This window comes from Apodemus sylvaticus, chromosome 14 (assembly GCF_947179515.1).
Source record: "Apodemus sylvaticus chromosome 14, mApoSyl1.1, whole genome shotgun sequence".
NCBI classification, from domain to species: Eukaryota; Metazoa; Chordata; class Mammalia; order Rodentia; family Muridae; genus Apodemus; species Apodemus sylvaticus.
The window spans coordinates 62,907,037-62,922,802 of NC_067485.1; the positions used below are offsets into that span (position 1 = coordinate 62,907,037).

Here is a 15,766-nt window from a genome sequence, read left to right on the forward strand (position 1 = left end):
CAAAGGCATACATCGCCACTTTCAGCTGATCTCACAGTCCTTATTAATAAAACCCAATTGATCTCCTACTTGATATTATTGGTTTTGACTTTTGTATATTGACTACTAAGTTATGTTTCTATTGCTGTGAGGAGACACCATAATGCAGGCGGCAGGCGGCAGGTACAGCTCAGGAGCAGCAGCAACTGAAAGCTTCTATCTGATCCACAACCAGGAGGCAGAGAGAAAAGGAACCGGAAATGGCTAGCACGGTGTCTTAGTTAGGGTTTTACCACTGTGAACAGACACCATGACCATGGCAACTCTTATAAGAACAACATTGAATTGGGGCTGGCTTACAGGTTCAGAGGTTCAATCCATTCTCAGCAAGGCAGAAGCATGACAGAATCCAGGCAGTCACGATGCAGGAGGAACTGAGAGTTATACATCTTCATCTGAAGACTGCTAGCAGAATATTGGCTTCCAGGCAGCTAGGTTGAGGGTCTTAAAGCCCATACCCATAGTGACACATCAATTCCAACAGGGCCACACCTCCTAATAGTGCCACTCCCTGGCCCAAGCATAGACAAACCATTACACATGGGCTTTTGAAACCTCAAAGTTCCCCTCCAGTGACACACCTCCTCAACAAAATCACATCTCCTAATTCTTCACAGTTTCACCAACTGGGATCAAGCATTCACATTTATGAGCCTGTTGTGGCCATTGTCATTCAAACCATCATAGTAGGAAGGACCAGTCAACTACAGTACCTTCTCTGAAGGGTTTCTAGTCACTTAGACTAAAAACACAAACAATAAAAATTTTAAGAGACAGAAAACACACTAAGGGTATTTTAACATGCTATATCTAAAAAAATACATGACAATGTAAGCAATATACTATGCTAGTCTGGTGCTTTAATGTGACATATTTCCTTTTACTTTCTTAAATCATATCAAGAACCCAAACTTTATTTTCAAAATTAAGGTAAAGTGTAGGCGTAACTTTTTTGCAATCTACTCTTTTTTTTTTCCAAGACAGGGTTTCTCTATGTAGCCCTGGCTGTCCTGGAACTCACTCTGTAGACCAGGCTGGCCTTGAACTCAGAAATCTGCCTGCCTCTGCCTCCCAAGTGCTGGGATCAAAGGCCTGCACCACCACCTCCCAACAGCAACCTACTCTTAATAAGGGTTCAACCTCTCCTCTACCCTACCACCCAGCTGAGGTAGTGCAAGAGAAAAGTTATTAGGATATGGGGGGGGGGGTGGACCTGTTCACCAATAGTTCTTTGTGTGTGTGTGTGGGGGGGGTGAGCTCGATCTTCTTAGGTAGCAGTTCAGTCCTGAAGCCAACACCAAATAGGAATCGGCAGGCAGACACCAGGCACAAATCAGCAGCTGTAGTCCAACCCTGAAGAAACCGCCAGGCTCGCCAACTGGCCTGAGGTGAGGCTATGGAAGAATCCACGAGTTGCTGCAAGAACCTTCCAAGCAGTTCTTGGGTGAGTGTCTCTCTGTGGCTGTGTCTCCACAAGTTGAGCTCAACTATGTAAGGCGAACTAATACACGCTTGTTATTTATTATCAAAGAATAACGAGGTGGAGCAAACCAAGTGGACGCTCGGTGCTCATCCCCCACTGTTATGCTCCTCCATCACAGGTCCTTTCAAGGGTTGGCTATATCAAAACATCCTCTTACCTGTGTCTGCTTCAGGAAAACACTCTTTCATGTGTCTGCTTTAGCAAGACATCCTTTCACCTGTGTGTCCCAGCAAAACATCATTTGACATAACTTTCCAAAGAAACTAGAAGTGTCCACTGCAGTAGAGCTTTAAAATAACTTTCTAAGTATTACTTTATTATAATTATAAAAAATAATGGCACATTTCTTGTCATTACCTTAAACTAATCTGGTTTATTATTCTGTAGAATTATCACATTTACAATGTAAAGTTATTAATAGCTCCCTGTTAACTACCAGTGCCTATAATTCACTTTCTCCTGCCTCGTTCTAATGTTTCATGTTTTTATTCCTTTACCCAAAAGAAATGAACACAAAATGTTCATTTACAAAGAGGGCACAGGCGTCAGCCACAGTGAAGGCCGCAGAGCCTCATGGGTAATGTTCTCCCCATCCTTGCTTTGCTGGTAGTCAAGTCCCCACCTCACTTCTCACTAGTGCTTCTAACTAGAACACAGTCAGTCATGCTTAGAAAATTATCAGGACTTTCCACGTGGGATGCAAAAGCACAGAGCCTGTTCTCCAAGGAAGGGCCAAATGGTCCAGAGGGAGAAGGCCTGGAAGCACATATGAGGCAGAAGTGCTCACAGAAAAATGAAGTTTCTATAATTCCTTGAAACGGCATTTAAAAAGTAAACCTATCAAATGAAACAGGTTTTTGCACAGTTAAGATGTTTTTAGTCTGGTGACATAATGCATCATAAAATCCCCATGTTCGTTGTGATGCATCCCACGATGGGGCAGGTATCACTGCTGTCTATCTCTAAAGTATTTTCACCATCCGAGAATCCCTTAAAATATACAGTCACTCCCTCCCTCCCTTATTCTTTGAGCCTTCGGCACCCACAAGTCTGCTTCTATCTACACAAATTTGCATATTCTCTATATTCCTATAAATGATCCCATACAGTCTTTGGTGTCTGGCACCGTTCATTACGCACAATGATTTAAGAATCGTCCAGGTGGCATTTATCAGTGCTCAGGCCCTTCCTATGACAGAGTAACAGCCCATGGCATGGGAGGGATGGTGCTTTCTTCCTCGTTGTTGATAGACTTGGTTTGTCCTCTCATCCCATGCTGTGGCTGCTCTGAACATTTGCACATGACTTTCGCTAGAATTGCTCATTGGCATCCCGACCATGGAGTTTGCTGCACTACTTCTCGTGGCGTCCATGCTGTTCTCCATCCCTCTGGCAGTCGCTGAGGGTCCCTGCTTTTCATCATGACCTTCCTTGCTTTGCAGTTGTTTGTTATGGTCACCCCGTTAAGTGTGCCTTCGGTTTGCACCTCTTACCGGTGCTGCCTAGTTTCTCTTGTGTCTATCACCATTTGGAGATGTTCTTTTAGGGAAGTATCAATTCAAGTTCTCTGAAGCCCGTTCTTCAGTTTTTATTTATCTTTTTATTATATAAGTAGGAATCTAGTCTTAAGGAAGGTGCATACCTGCATTATGATACACTGAGAGGGGGATGGGCAGTCTAAAATCCTACTTACAGACACCAAATAGTTAGCTCTTTAGAATAACACCAAAGTTCTCTCTCTCTCTTTCGCTCTATCTCTCTCTCTCTCTGTGTGTGTGTATGTGTGTGTGTGTGTGTGTGTGTGTGTGTGTGTTGTGTGTGTTGTGTGTATGTGTGTGTAGACTAGAAACCAACTTTGGGAGTCATCCTCAGGAAAGCCTTCTGCTCCCATGAGAGATTGTCATTCCTTGGCCTAGAGCATCAATTATGCAAGACCAACCAGCCAGTGAACCCCAGAGGCCCTTCTGTTCCTGCCTTGCATCCCAGTGCTGATATTAGAAGTATGTACCACTATGCCTGCCCACCTGGATTTTGGGAACTGAACACAGATACCGGTGTTTATGGAGTAACATAAAAAAAAAAAAAAAGACTATCTCTCTAACCCCCTTCCTCCTGGAAAGTTCTTTAAGAAGAGCTGGAACTCTTGTTTACTTAGAAACATGCCTGATCAAACTTTCAATTTACCACAGGTTCTCCCTCTAAGCTGGCTCTTTCTCTGTCACCTGCCTGTGAGTACTGCTGAAAGCAGCTATGTTCTCATCAGGGTGTTGTCCTTTTCCCTGAGGTAGATCTAGAACTTTGATGTCTAAAGAAACACTGTGTGTGTCTATCCTCTGAACTTTTTGCGTGGTCCTCTTAAGTTAGCAGTGATAGAAAAAAAATGCCTTTAAGTCCCAAAGCAAAATTTCCTAAAGATATTCTCATGTGCATATAGGGATCAAAGGTTGTACTAGCATTCTGGGATTCTAATGCCTTCTAGTTTATAGCTATCAATTTGTAAAATCTAAGACAAAAAAGGTTTTTTAAAAAGTCTTACATTCTGCTCTGCCAATGAATACACAAGCTGTGGAAGAATGTCGCCCTTCACAACGGCTTCTGCTAAGTCATCATTATAGTTGGCCAGCCTCCCCAGAGCCAAGGCAGCAGTTTGTTGAATGGTTGGGACCACATCCAGAAGAAGAGGCCTCAGCAAAGACATTATACCTGAGTTAAAGGGTAATGAACAGAACTCAGTCAAATTTTACTTTAAAAAGCAAACCATGTGATTCAGCACATATTTGGTCAGAAAATGAGGTTTAAAAATAAACAAAAAATTAGTAAAACAAATAAATATACCAATTGAGAGATAGGTATAGTGGTACATGCCTGTAATGTCCTGCTTTCAGGGGCTGAGGCAGAAGAATCATGAGTTTAAATCTCTTGCACTTTCTTTCTCTCTTAGACACACACACACACACACTCACACATAAAGTACCCACTGAAAATGAACTGGACATCTGATGTCAAGACACAAAATCATGCAAGCTGCCAAAATTACTAACACATGCTGAGGGGAAATCCAGCTCTTGAGCTGGGTGAAAATTCAAATTTACTCAGCAGATAAACACCTATGATGTCATCAGGAGGGAGGCAGAGAAAGGTTAGAGTATCTGGGGCAAAGCCCAGCCCCCATCCCTGCCATCTTTGCCAGTCCTCTCAAGGACTATTCCAGATTCTTTGTTTTATCTGGTCTTTTCTACATTTTCTTACAGAAAAAATTTCAGGCTCTATCTCACACTTGAGGGAGCTAGGAGAACCACACTGCTCACCAGCCAGGGCTCACACTCTCAAGAGGCACAAGTATAACTATGTAAGAATATGTTTTTGTTTTAATTCCAGGTAAGGGTTAAGAGTCTGTTTCAGATAGTCCACTGCAGCTGACAAGGGTTTGTCTTGTGCTGCAGCAGAGGCATGGTTTTGACAGCTACCGATAGGTTCTGCGACTGTGTGACATTTTGAATTCTGGGGATCTTTTAGAGGGTATATAAATGATACAGGGTTGGTGGTTGGTGGTTGGATGCTGTTGTTTGCAGTTTGTTAAGTAATGGAGCTCAAAGAAGAAACGAAGAGGAGAAGGAGGAGGAAGAATAAGAAGATGAAGAAGGAGAAGAGGAAGATGGAGAGAAGAAGAAGAAGAAGAAGAAGAAGAAGAAGAAGAAGAAGAAGAAGAAGAAGAAGAAGAAGAAGAAGAAGAACTAATTAGATATATTGTTGCAAAGATCAAACTTGCTCCAAGAAACTTGATGCCCTAATCAGTAGGAATTAGTCTAACAATAGAAAATGTCTTTCCCTGCCCCCCTTCCCCTTTACCTGTTTTTCTCTCCTATCTAGTGTTAGGAGATTGAAAGGGTGAAAGAAAGGAGGTGGGGAAAAGTAGGAGAAAGAAAAGCCCACAATGTAGCAATAACCAGATACATGGATCTTTAAACAAACCCTTGTTCTAAGGAAACAATGTATCACTAGCTCTCCCATAATATTCCTGCCAGGGTTGAATACACAATGGCCATCTGGCCGTCATCCCACCATAGGACTTCATTTACATGGACTAGGAGTTTGATGCAAAAGCCTTGCTCTAGGGGCCTCGCTCCATAGTCACTCACCTAACTCTCATGACAAACCTAAGAACTAGACCCTCTCTTTAGGCCTCTTTTACAAATAAAGGAATTGAAGCCGAGAAGGACTACATAAATCATTCACAATCAAGAACCGATGGAATGAGATTAGAATTCAGACATTCCATGTTGATAATTACTAAAAAAAAAAAAAAAAAAAAAAAAAAAAATGTCTGTTGAGAACTGAGGAGGCCAGGGAAGGGAACCCAGTAATAAATTCATTGATTATCTCGCAGGATGTTTAACTCCTAGTTCCAGACTTATCATCCACATGCTGCTTCTGCTTCCAGGTCACCACTTAAGTCTAACATTACAAGAAACAATGGCAGCATTCAAACTGGGACAAAGTGCCCTTAGCTTTCCAAATGTTATTCTACGTACATATATATTAAACTTGGCATCCTTACATCCATTCCTTAAAACTATGTCCTGGTAGAGACCAATGAATCAGCAGGCAAAAGCGCTTGTCACCAACAACCTACCTAAGTTCTATCCCCAGGACTCACATGGAAAGAACTACTGCAAGTTATCTTCTGACCTCTACATGCGAGCTGTTTCACACGCACACCCACACACATACACATGACACACACAAAAAAGTAAGTAAAAATATAATTTAAAAAGTTAGATTTATATAATGAATGTATATGTATGTCTATGTGTATGTGTATATGTATATGCGTGTGTGTATATATATATATATATATATGGTGATAGTTGAAAATCAACCAAATATCCTTACATCACTCTATATTTGGAAACATTTGAAAGAGAAAAAAATAGCATTCACAGTAACACGAGATCAGACCAGAAATAGCATAAGCTAGAAACAACTGTGTGTAAAGATGTATTTAATTATACAGCCTGTGAGTCTTCCTAGTTTCGAGTTTCATTTGGTTATTATTTCTGTGTTTAAATTGGCTAGATTGGACTGTGCTCCATAAGGCAATTGCCTGTGTGGGAGATGCTGCCTGCTCACATGTGGTTCAGGGTCCGTGTTAACCAAGCCCTGATGTTCATGAATGCTGTTTATACTTCTCACTAGACTTTCTAAGAGAGATAACTTCAGAAGTCTCACAGCAAAATGTTTAAAATACAAAATAAAGATTTTCAGTAATTACCAAATGTGGACACAGGTTACCACTAGAAAGTTTCTGGATATTAAAAAATAGTTATTTCTTTTAAACACTTCCTTTTGTCTGTGTGCTGTGATTAAAATGCAAATAGCAAACTTACCTTTGTACCCTTTTTAATTGTGTGCAGGTGTTGTCTGTTTACAGTGGTGGTTAACCATCCCCAGCTAAGAACTACCTGTCTTCAACAGCAGCCACACCACGGAGGGCCCAGTGTCTGCATCCAAGTGGGACCATCCTAACGGTGCACGGTGTGGCGGCGGTACTGTGGCTGATGTGCATTTCCCCAGCTAAGAATGCTGAGCATATTCCCATGTGCCTGTTGGTCTACATCATTACTGGAGAAATGTATTTGAGGGTTTAGCCCACCTCTTCATTTGGGTTGACTTGTTTTCAAGTACTGATTGACATATTTATAATAAATATGACAATTTTATTAAAAGAGACCAAGACATACATAGTAAAGTATCACAACAAATGCACTTTTGAGACCACAACCATAAGTTTTTAAGAACAACAGTGTGTTTTTTTCTTTATTCAGATGATTCTGATATTTTTTCCTTTTCTTTTTGATATATGTATGTGAAGGCAGCAGCTTATCTTTTGAAATATGTAGTTGAGTAAAGTTAATACTGGGTTATTCATATTGGATTGCATTTAAAATTAAATCACAGGAACTCTGACCTGTTAAGACTGTAAAAATACAGCCATGAATGGTGGTGCACATTTTTATTCTCAGCAGTAGGGAGGCAGAGGCAGGAGAATCTCTGTGAGTATAAAACCAGATTGTTTGCCATAGCAACTTCCAGTCCAGCCAAGTCAACATGGTGAGACCCTATCTTTAAAACAAATAAAATAAAATAAGCTTAAAGTGAATTGTTATGTTATAAAATTTCACGTAACTATTTATTACTAATGGCTTATTAGTAACAATTAACCAACTACAAGTCTCCCGATTTGGGAAATTTCACTGTTTATTTCACCAGTTCACATAGTCAGAGGAATTTTTTTCCTTTTATGTTTTCTCCAGTTTTCAAATACATCTGACTCCTAAAATATTAAGACAGGGCTGGAGAGAGAGCTCAAAAGTTAAGAGCATTTCCTGTTCTTCCCCAAGGCCTAAATTCAATTCCCCATAACCAGGCAGCTTACACTGTAACTTCACTAACTCACTTCCAGGGGACCCTCTTCTGGCTTCTTCAGGCACGTGTGTGTGTGTGTGTGTGTGTGTGTGTGTGTGTGTGTTTAGCCTCTGGACTGCCAAGGAGTTACTCCTATTATTCTGCCATTAGCGTTTCTGTAGTTATCTTCTATTCATTAAATAAAAGATCCCCTGATTTTCCTAGCACATCTTTCTCACCCTTGAGTTGACCAACACCGCTACCATCCTGTCCACGAGACTTCACTAGAGAACGTACCTGTTACTTCAGGGCCAAGCATATACCTCAGTGATGGTGTGAGCTAGACACACCTAGCAAGGATTCAATCCCTAGCACTGTGTGAAAAAGTTACTTCCAATTAAGTTGTATTATACTGGAGGAAAAGTTATTAGAACATAATTATATGAGGAAACATTAAATGGGATTTTGCATAATGTTCAAATAAAGACATGTTTCATGTGTCTAAACCTCTTTCCAGCTAAGATCTCCTTTCTAAGCTTCACTCTTGTTTTCAAGCTGCTCAGTACCTCAGACTGACTCTCCTCCCTCTGTGTTCCTACAGAGGGAGAAGCCAGTCCTTCTGCTTCGGTGTGTTCTCCATCTCTGAAAGGTGCTGGCGTGTCCAAGCAACAAGACTTCTGGGAGTTATCTCCCCACCTGTCTTTGTCCTTACCTTTCCATTCTAAGTCACGCCATCCTGCAGATGTCACCCATTTGGCACATCTTATCCACGGGGCAGGCACTGGCTCTTTGTGGTACTGTTTACACCCTACCAAACTATTTTTCACACTAACCCCAAAATCATGTTCCCAAACACAACACTGGCCTGGTCATTCCTCTGCCTGCAAACTTGTGATGGTTGTCCATTTCTTACAAGAGAAATGTAAACTTCAAGAGCAGGCCTGCTTTCCCCTGTGGCTGCAACTGACGCCTACCCTTGCCCTCGTCCCCAATCCAGCCAGACCTCAGTGCTGGCCTTCCTGCTCAGTGCCATCTTGTCTCTGTCTCGAGTTCCTGTTTTTACACATAATGTTTTCTCTGCCTAAAAGCAGTTGCATCTGGCTACCTTCTAGAAATTTAACAGAGGTAATACCTACACCAGGATGCATCCTCTGTACAGCGCCTCTCATCCCCAAATCTTGATTTAGGTGTCTTTCAAATAAATAGTAATATATAGATACATAACAGTTATATACACACATATATAAAATGTTACATACTATATATTCCACATATGTAATATATACTATATATTATGCATGCTATATGTGTATAATAGATATTATCTGCATAAACTACATATATTAGCCAACAAGCCACTGAAGGGCAGGAACTGCTCCTTTTAATGTTTGCATGATCAGCACATGTGTTTGGTGTCCATCGGGCACGTCTGCATGCTATAAATATTCAGATGACAAATGAGCCAACTGTGCACATTAATTTCATTTCAAGTAGACTTTAGTTATAAACAAAATAAAAAATATTTCTGTGATAGTTATTTTCATGTTATTCATACAATGTTAAGTATAGTAATAATGCAATTACAAATTCATAAGACTTTAAGACTTCATGGGTCATTTAAACTGTTCCCTTCCTTAAAATCACACCATACAGACACAGTTCCGTATGATTCGAAAGTCATGTAGACAGTTGAAAATCTTGATGTTTATCTTGTCTTCTTCTACTGATGTGTTGCGCTTTTGCAATATATATAATTATAAAACTACAGACAATTAAAATATCTAGGGAGAAGTCAGAATGTTAAGTAATAAGGGCTGTACCAAAAGACTAGCTGCTGCTTCAGGTTTCGGGGGCAATATCTACAGAAAAAATATTTGTAAGCCAATTCATTAGAAAGCTGTCTGAGGCTTATGGTATATGCATAGATCAAAGGTAGAGTACATGGCTAACATACATGAGGCTGAGTTCAATGTCTGAAAGACACAATGTGCATAGGCACACACACACAATCTTCACATAGTTAATTCCTTATTGCACACACTCATTTTAAAATATTTGGACAGTTTACTCTATGGTATGCACATTACAGAAAAAAATGTGTATAATGGTACCCTACATGCTTAGCATGTTAGAGGCCCTGGGTTGAATCCACAGTACACTCAAAAATGATATGTTTAAAATGGTAACATTCAATAGTTATGTATCAAAGGAGGGACTTGATAACTATATCAGAATTATAGATTAAGATTATTATTGTAGTTGATGACTGAACACAAGTTCCCTGGCACCAAAAGAAGAGTGATAATATTTTACAAATTAAAAAGAACAGTTTTCTACCAGAAATATCATATATAGTAACTAACTTGACATATAATAAATAATTAACAAGTAACTGTGAAGTAAATAAGTAATTTTTTGACAGATTCTTTTGGCAAGAGACCAATATCTTTATTCAAATCTATTTCATTTAAAATTAGACTTCAGGTTTTTTTAAATGCATGTTATAAGCTTGTGTGGTGTGCACAACCGCAATCCCAACACTCAGGAGGCTGAGGTGAGAAAATCAGGAGTTCTGGATGACTTTAGCAAGGTGCATGCTGTTAAACTAAGTCTGTAATACTAAGCTTATATTAAAAAAAAAAACATTTCTGTGGTAAAACAATGTAGTCTTCTGCACACATTGACACTGACTGACAGGCACAAAGCTGAGATTATTTAGAAAACTAGGCAATCTAGTTTTCTAAACAAGGGGCTGGAGAGATGGCCCAGCAGTTAAGAGGTGGGATTGCTCACAACCATCCAGTCAACCGTAGCTCCATTTCCAGGGGATTCTCTTTTGACCTCCATGGGTACCAGCCCTATGTACAGTACACATACATGCAGATGAAATGCTCATATGCACAAAATAAAATAAATCTTTAAAAATATTGAATGCTCATCATGGCAGGAGGCATAAAGCAAGTAGCAAAGCCAACATTCCTCTTTGGAAACTAACACAGCTAACTTGTATCTTCACAGGCCAGCCCATTGCTCTTAGGCAAGGCCAACATTCTTCCCAGAAGGTAGCCATGCGTTTCTCCTAGGACCAACACAACTGTTCAGCAGAAATCCCTGTTGTGCTTTGCTAAAATCAACTTACACAAAGCATAATCAAAGCCATAAAACAAAAAATAAAGTGTTCATTGTGTATTTAAAAACCAACCAAACAATAGCAAATACCACCTCTTGTTTCCTCTACTTCTCCCAGTCAGTAAACCATTGATCAGTTGACTGTCATGGGCTTGAAGCCGGTCTCTGTGAACCTGCCTTGATCCAGGCAGATTATCAGTCCAATTGTGTGAACTACTATCCTGGGTCTCAGTTCCTATAGGATTCTGGACTTTTCTCTGTATACTTTTAAAGACCTTCTGGTTTGATAAGACTGAGTTTTGCTTGTTTGTTTGTTTTTGTTTTTTGTTTTTTGTTTTTGTTGGTTTGTTTGTGTTAGGCCAGAGAAGCCTAAAGCTCCCAATGCGGCCAGCTTAAATATACTATCAGTCCCCAACCTCTAGGGGTTTATCTGTGAAGGTTTTCCAAGGCTGACTTCAAAATTGCCTTGGTGGTTCCCAAGGATCTCAGGCTGACAACCTTCACTATTATTTGATAACCACCAGTAGCACCTGAAGACAGAGAACTTCTTTAAACAGTTAACGTCAAAGTTTTTAATAACCCTCATTTTAAAAATTCTTTTCACATACAGTGATTAAAAATCCTTAGCAAGGGAATTACGCTTTGCTCATTATGCTTATATAAAAATGTATTCTTATTATTCTAGATTCATGCTGCATGTTTAATTAAAGAATATGTTGGGACACAGGGAACAAAACAAAATCTTGCCAGATACATAGACCATGTATCAAAGTCAAGAGTAAAATGCACCTGCACCTACTGTCAAAACTTGGTTGTAATATGAATTCAACCTCACTCAAAAGCATGTTTTAATCCATGGTGATTATGTTTTAAAGAATACACCATTAGAATGGTTAATCTTATTCACTAGAAAGGAAGAAAAGGTTTCAGAATAAAACTTGTAGCTTGTTTTGAACTACAGAAATGCTCATGATTTCAAATTACTACTGGAATTATGAGATCTAGATAAACTAAAGTATGTTAAAAATGTTTCCCCAGAAAAGAAAAAAAAATCTTAATTTGCCATTAAGATGATAATCAAAAGTGGATAATTTTTCAAAGACTCTATATCCCCCTTTTATTCATTTCTTCACAAAGGAGACTTACAGGCCTGAAACACAAACCCTCTTTTCTATTCTGTGACCACTTAGCCAGCTAGTTTATGTTAAATTCCCCATATGCTTGGAGTATTATCTCCTGTCCATATCCCTAGCTACTTTGTAGAATTGAGGCAGAAGGGCCAAAGAGTTGAAGACCAAACTGGGCACCAAGGCTAAAACCTTGACTTAAAAATAAAAACAAAACAATACAAACAAAAGACAAACTGACAATGTATTCTACCTTGTACTCTGATGGGAAGAGGCAACTCATCATTAAGATTCCTAAAGATACTCTTTATCTTCAGTATTGTTTATATTTATTTTAATATTTCAGTATTAATTTTTCTAAGTATTTTTTATTTAAAAAGTATTAATTTGCCTACATATACATTGTCCAAGCAGTAAATCCTTGTAAATAACAAGCACTTACTCACGGAGTACATTGAGGAGGACTGAGAAAAAATAAATTTAAAAGTAACTGTGTCTTTAAAATGTAAAATCCCTAATACAATTTTTGCACATAAAGAAAATTAATATACATGAAAGAATTACAGGACAAAATGAGTTCTGAAATGACAACATTTTAAAATAGATACTAGATCAGGGGTTGTGCAGGGTTAGAGAGAGCAGCAGGAACTGATCGCAATTTAGAAGCACTATACAAGGCAGCCATGGTGGCTCTGTGGTGACAAGATGATAGTGGCATCTTTGATGGTAAGCTTGACACCCTGGGTTCAACATTCAGGACCCATGAGGTGCAAGGAGAGAGCTGACCTCCCAAGTTGTCCTCTTCTGTCAGGGTACCTGGTCACCTGGCATGCGCATACATGCTAATTTAAAATTTAAAAGAAAAATACAAGAGATCATTGTCATACAGTATCTTGACTATGGCAGAGGTTCTAGAGACAAAAAGTTTATAGCCCAAAACAAAACTGAAAAGATGGAAATTAGAATCAAGGAATTTCTGCCTCAGTGTTCTTGTAATCTGCACTAAGGTTTTGAAAGATGGCACTCAAGGAGGTCAACTCTACAATTATCTCACAGATACTTAAATACTGGAAACATACTTTATTATAAATGGCTCCCTGTCACAACCAGAGGTAACACCTAAGGAATAAACAGTAAAATTCAGTGAGGAAACAAACACTCTGATCAAGAGAAGTTGTTTTCTCAAAGAAACCCAGAGTAAATGCCGTCTAAATGCTGTGATCATGGCAATGTGTTCTTAATTTATTTTAATAATGTGTTCATTTAAACTAGTTTTAAAAATCGTATCCCGTAACCTGGGGTTTTCTTAAGATCTACTAAGTGGCATCAAGCTTACAGTTCAGTCAGAGGCTCTTGTGGATGGCTGCCTTCTGGGTGATGCTGGTGGCCTCTTGAACTCCGTGTGTGTGTGTGTGTGTGTGTGTGTGTGTGTGTGTGTGTCCCTCTGTCTCTCTGTCTTTCAGCCTCAAGTCTAGAGAGAGGCTTATGAAGTCCGGATCCTCTCCAGGATGTCTAAGTGATTAAGGTGACTGACAAAGTTATCTTCAGTGGTGTAGCCTCTGGTAGATTAGTTCCTAAAGCTAAGGATTAGATTTAGATGGAATCCTTTCTGTGGTCTGTGTTTGGTGCCCCACACGGGGGAAATAAATGTTGTCTCTTCAGAAACACACACACACACACACACACACACACACACACACACACGCGGTGATGGAACAAAATTGGATTTCACTAACTCTGAACTCTCTCCTCTCTCCCCTCCTTCCTTTCAGACTAGGGGGTGGGAAAAGGGCGCCCTGTAGAATTCACAAAACCAGGTCCATACTGCCTACTTCGAATCTCTTGGAAAAGATTCAAGCACGCTACTCTTCTTCCATTAATGCCAAGAGGAGACCGGCGAAAGCAGCCTGGAATTTCTTTGCTTCTAGGAAGTGAGTGTGATCAAAGAGTGACAAGAGAGGGCACCGGGATGGACTGGGTCTGGTTAGGGTACATTCCCACCAGGAAAATAACTTCCAGGCAGTTCACGTGGCAGGCCGATTGCAACGAAGATGGAAATGATACCAGGCTTCCGCCACTGCCTCACCCACAAGATCCCGCGGAGGGGAGGGAGTCCGGAGGAACTTAGCACTACTTTAGCCCACTTTAGCTCCCCAAAATCTGAGCTAGTAAGGGAGCGTGAAGACGAGGCGGGCAGCTGGGAATGAAAGAGGACGGGGACCTGGCGAGGCTGGGGCGCTAGGTGGTGTGGGGATGGAGTGATGAAGCCAGGGCGATGAAGGAGGAAGATGGATGCGGGACGAGGTGTGAGTTCAGGGGGCCCGTGCGTGCGCTGTGAAGGCTCACCCGCATTCTGCAGTGTCTCAATGTTCTGGGGTCTGGTCGCCTGCTCCGCCACCATCTGCACAAACCGGGTCCGGGCGTTCTGGTACAGCTCGAACACTGCGGGAGAGGGGTGAAGTGGAGTAGTCCGCCCTGGGAGCCAGCCCGTCGGGGCGCCTTCCCACGGCTCCTACCTTGCAGCACCTGCCGCTGGCTCATGGCCGCGGTGCTCGGGTCCGCTCGCCGCGACCCCTCGACGTCCCTCGGGACTGCTTTGTGTACCCACACTCCCTGGCAACCAGCTGGAACCAGAACGCAGGCGTCCCGAGGCAACAGTAGGTCCCAGGCATGACGTCACAATGGTAGACGGAGTGGCGGAGGAACGACTTGGTAACCCGGGGGTTGCTCGTGACACTCCCGTCGATTGTCACTTCCCTGCTGGCAGTGCACGGGGCGCAGGAGTCTCCCGGGAGGATGGTCTGCGCCGACCCACCCCTTAAGGCAGTGTTTTCCCTACTGCACCAGGAGCGGACTAGGGGCTGGGGGTGGGGAGTGGGGAGGAGGGTTCTAGGGGACCAGATAGACTTGTTAGCGCAGCAGGTCATCAGATCAAAGCAGCACTGGCTACGCAACAAACACCAAGTTGCTCCGCGTTGCTCTTAATGCCTCTCTTCTTTACCTGGCATTTCTGATTTCCTGGAGCTGACGCTCCAGCAATCGTGTCCACACACTGAATTATGACATATTAACAGCAATTAAAGACACCTAGAGAGACCGTGGAAAAGCAGAAGAGAAAATATGATAGATATCCATCTTGCAGGTTTTCCTAATGACTACCAAGTTTGCTGTCTCCAGATTTTAATATGACTTTAAAATTTTTCTTTTAAATTCGGGCCTTATTTTGCTGCTCGGTGACATTTCCAAAAGAAAAGATCCTTCACCTGGAAAGACCAGCTTATGTAAATGGAGCCCCGCGGGGTTTTCTTTTTCACCAAATTGAAGCACTACAGTTCACCATTAGTAATAGCTCCTTTCTGAAAATTCTGTAACAAATGTTTCAGTGACAGGTGTCAATTTTAAATATTTCTCTCTGAAACTACCATTCCACCAGGTGTCAAATGGGCAACTAGCCACAGCTGCCGCCTAATAGTGGCAGACTGGAAATCTTTGCTATCACCAGGAGGGAGCACACACATCTCTGGTTTTCACGCATGGAATCTTCTACTACAGTCACTTTAAAAGTCTCATCCTGATAGGAGGA

The 15,766-nt window shown here is 41.1% G+C and overlaps 1 protein-coding gene across 1 annotated transcript in view; it reads right to left on the bottom strand.

Moving 5' to 3' along the window:
• Window positions 1-15,005, bottom strand: part of Spag6 (sperm associated antigen 6) — a 49,997-nt gene extending 34,992 nt beyond the window's left edge. The window contains exons 1-3 of the mRNA XM_052157582.1: window positions 14,700-15,005; window positions 14,530-14,625; window positions 4,059-4,225 (exon numbers count right to left, since the gene is read on the bottom strand). Of these exons, the coding sequence (XP_052013542.1) occupies window positions 4,059-4,225; window positions 14,530-14,625; window positions 14,700-14,724 (288 nt within the window). The 5' untranslated portion in view covers window positions 14,725-15,005. The remainder of the gene's footprint in view (window positions 1-4,058; window positions 4,226-14,529; window positions 14,626-14,699) is intronic.
• Between the last annotated feature and the right edge of the window lie 761 nt (window positions 15,006-15,766).